Genomic DNA, 3,669 nt, shown 5'->3' with positions numbered 1-3,669 from the left:
GAATTAGATTAATATGGCGAAAAAAATCTACTTAGTAGCATAAAAAATTATAATTTTAAAAATATATGAAATAATTGTCTGAATAGTTCTGTGAATCACACGTGGCCGGGTAATTCAATTTTAAAATTATGACTTTAAGGCTATATATCAGGTGCAGAGATATTTTAAAACGCGTAAAAAATTATTATTCTAGCTTATTTTGGCCATGTACTCGACAGCTCTGTATGTTTGGCATCTCTACTTAGTGACTTAAAACATCCGCACTATTTCAGGTAATCATATTTGTTGTCATGTTTGATTCAAGAAAATATAACGAAATCATTTATGAAACTTATATCTTCATTTAAGTAGCTGTTGCATAATAATTATTAAATATGTATTGAAGAAATTGATTAATCTCTTTCAGGCATTCTAAAAATTTTCAGGGATTTCTTTCTACTTTTTTAAATTAATTTTTGTTTTTGCTTAAAAGACTCGATTAAAGCTATAAAAATTACTACTCCCTACAATCTTGTATTTAATTATAAAAAATTGTAAAGTAAATTTGATTTTAGTAGGAAATCCTCATGAAAATGAATTAAAAACAACGTAAAAAACAATGTTCAAAAATGAATTAATGTGTTCAAATTTTAAAATTTTGGAAAATCATGAATAATTTTTTAATTAATTAAAAAAAATTATTTCAAAAGAGAATAAAAAGAAAACATTCTTTCCTTTTCTGACAGAAATCAGCCTCAAAAAATTTCAGTTTTCCAGTAACGTTGAGGTATTTTTCAATTAAATATTAATATAAATCCAGTTGGCACACGAAAAAGAGGCAGGCGATTTTGAGATTGATAGAAGGCCTATAAAAAGACCTTTTGGTCTTAAAAGCAAAAAATTGGAGAACACTAGCAAAAAAAAAAAGGTTAGCCAGGAAAAAACTTATTGAGAAGGCCAAAGCCCTCCCTGGTCTGTCGAGCCATTGATGATGATTTATATAAATAAGCCTTTCCGATTGATTTCTAAACTGTCATAAAACAATGAAATGTTTTAATTCAAAATTTGTCTAATTTTTATTTTATTCCTTTTTACTGTCTCACCTTGGTTGCTTTCTTGAATTATTATTATTAGCCTTGTAGAAGCCTATTATTAGCCTTGTAGTTTTGTACCCAATCCAGAAGACAAATCTTGGATCAAGTATTAGGAGAAATTTACCATCGTGGAGGACTTTTTTTATGGAACTAACCTGCATATGCGTTAAAGGGATTGAAAGACCACGAAAACATCCCTGGGTTAAACTGACAGAAAGGTTACTCTAACCCGGGACTCGTCTATCAGTGAGTGTGGAATTCGTATCGACCAGCTTTCACTGAGATTCGAAAACGGGTCACCTCATTGTGAGACGAGCACTCTATTTCCTGAGCCACCACGACCCTTTTTGAATTTGGAAGTTTTACAGCAGCCTAGGCCATTAGGCCCATACGCCAAATACAATGGAATACATTAAAAAAAGGTCAACATACCCTTATATATAAGATACAAAAAATATACCTAGAAGAATCGGGATGGCAACAGGCCATTTACATAAATTAACATAGTAATAAAATGTTTAAAAATATCAGGTCAACAGACCCTTATATGGCAGGTCAACAGACCCTTATAGCCTTAAAAAATTGTCCTATTTTACATAGCATTTTGCCTTTGGCAAGGATAGTGACAGTTAGAGGAAGGAATAAAATAATACATACCCTGAGCACCAGTATAGCTGGGGTAAAAGTAACAAAGAGACATTGCTCGACAGGGTTCTACAAATGCGACAACTATCAAGCAAAGGCGACACCAGAGTGATTAAACATTGAAAAAGTTGACGAGCTGGAGACAAAAGTACAACAAAAAAAAAACTTACAGTAGCACAATGTGAAAAAAAACCCACCACCAATGTTTAAAATTTGGAATTAAAATCATTCAACTTATCATTAGCCAAAAGGGCAAGGGTAAAACCATTAGTCAGACCAGCTGACATAATATGTAAAACCAATTTTAAAAAATGGTAAAGCATTTAAAATCTGCAACAGGATAAAAGTAAACACGCTCCGAAGGCAAAAACGCCCAGGGGTGCCGAAGAACAGTATAAAATCTGAGGTACATGACTTAAAAGACATTACAATAAAACAGGAGTAAAAAAAAGTAAAAATACAGTTTAAAACAAATTAAACCTGTAAACATGACAAAGCAGACTAAAAACAAGACAGTTATAATAAGATGGTAAAGTAGTAAAATGGAAAAAGGGTAAAATGGTAAAGTTGGTAAAAATGGGTAAGTGGTCCAGATAAAAGGGAGTTTGGCAAGGCGACAATCAATAACAAGATTAAAAGACATTAAAAGTTGTTATTATTATTTTGGACCAACACCTCCTCGAGCGTTGTTTTAATAATTTGTTTAATGATATTACGGCAAATGATACTGGCAAAAATTTGATGCTCGTTCTTCTCGAGGAAGTGTTGTTGTCGGAGTGCTCGGAACCGAGAACAGTGATATAGAAGATGTTCTACTGTTTGGGGGTTGATCGCAATTGTTACATTTATCATCCTTATTGAAAAACTTCCTTTGGTAGGTCCCAAACACTCCGTGTCCCGTCAGGTATTGATTTAAGTAGAAATTTGATTGAATTCTTGTAGTTGACGGGGTCTTAATAAACTTAAAAGTCTGCCGGCCCTTAACAGAATTGTACCAATTGTACTGCCACCTTGCCATTAGAATCCGCTTGATTTCGGTCTTTGCTTGCCTAGGGATCCTCAGAACTTGGAGATCTATAATATCGGAGCCAATGGCCTCCTTAGCTGCTTCGTCGGCCTCCTCATTGCCCTGGATCCCCACGTGGGCTTTAACCCAATTCATTGTAATACCTCTGTGCCAATATGTTTTAATATTTTCAATCAGTTTTGAAATTGGTTCTGGGTCAGCCAGGACCTGGAGGGAGGACAACGAGTCTGAAAAAATGGTAGCGTTATTGATATTATTATCATTGATCCAGATAAAGGCGGATCTGATTGCCTCTGCGATAAAGATATTAGTATTGTCTGTGACTCTGGTGGAGGATTTAAAAATAGTAATACCATCCTGTTTAACAATCATTGCATGTGACGCATGGAAAATTCCAGGTGTGTCTACCTCCATCCGAGAGCCATCAGTATAGATCTCCTGGTTACTAGGGGAACAATATCCCCAGGGCAAGGAGCGATAAAGAGATGGGTGCTCCCGGGGCGGCGTATCAAAATTCAAGGTGTTGTCGAAATCGGGAGGTAGTACATGCATTAGATCTTGTAATCGCCATCCCCATCTCACCCTCTTGGTATAAACATCCTCTATAACTTTAAGTGTTATTGGAACCACCCCCGCCAGTATCTGGATAGCCTCAGTACTGGTAGTAGCGTAGGTTTTAGTATGCAAGTCATATAATTCGCACTCAGCAGCTAACTCTTTGCGGATTTCTTGAAAGTAAACATAAAATTTTGTTGAGGGAGGAAATTTTTTTTAAAGGTAATAATTAAAGATAAAGTTTCATGCGCCTACAATGAATTAAGAAATTAAAGTGATTTTTCAAGTCTTCCATTATAAAAACAATTAATGTAATTTTTCAATAATTTTGACGTCAATTTTAAATTTACCGTTAGAGATGATATAAAA

General features: G+C 34.5%; 1 protein-coding gene across 1 annotated transcript; it reads right to left on the bottom strand.

Annotated features, from left to right (window-relative positions):
• Positions 1-2,430: 2,430 nt before the first annotated feature.
• On the bottom strand, positions 2,431-3,297 carry LOC107450993 (uncharacterized). Its single transcript, XM_016066942.2, has one exon. It carries the CDS (start codon positions 3,295-3,297, stop codon positions 2,431-2,433), a length of 867 nt encoding a protein of 288 aa, XP_015922428.2.
• Positions 3,298-3,669: the final 372 nt, after the last annotated feature.

The sequence above is a fragment of the Parasteatoda tepidariorum genome, chromosome 2, assembly GCF_043381705.1.
Source record: "Parasteatoda tepidariorum isolate YZ-2023 chromosome 2, CAS_Ptep_4.0, whole genome shotgun sequence".
NCBI classification, from domain to species: Eukaryota; Metazoa; Arthropoda; class Arachnida; order Araneae; family Theridiidae; genus Parasteatoda; species Parasteatoda tepidariorum.
This window is presented reverse-complemented; position numbering and strand designations above follow the sequence as displayed.

Coding starts and splice junctions, on each gene's coding strand:
- LOC107450993 (XM_016066942.2), bottom strand. CDS start 3,297: ATGCATGTACTACCTCCCGATTTCGACAACACCTTGAATTTTGATACG.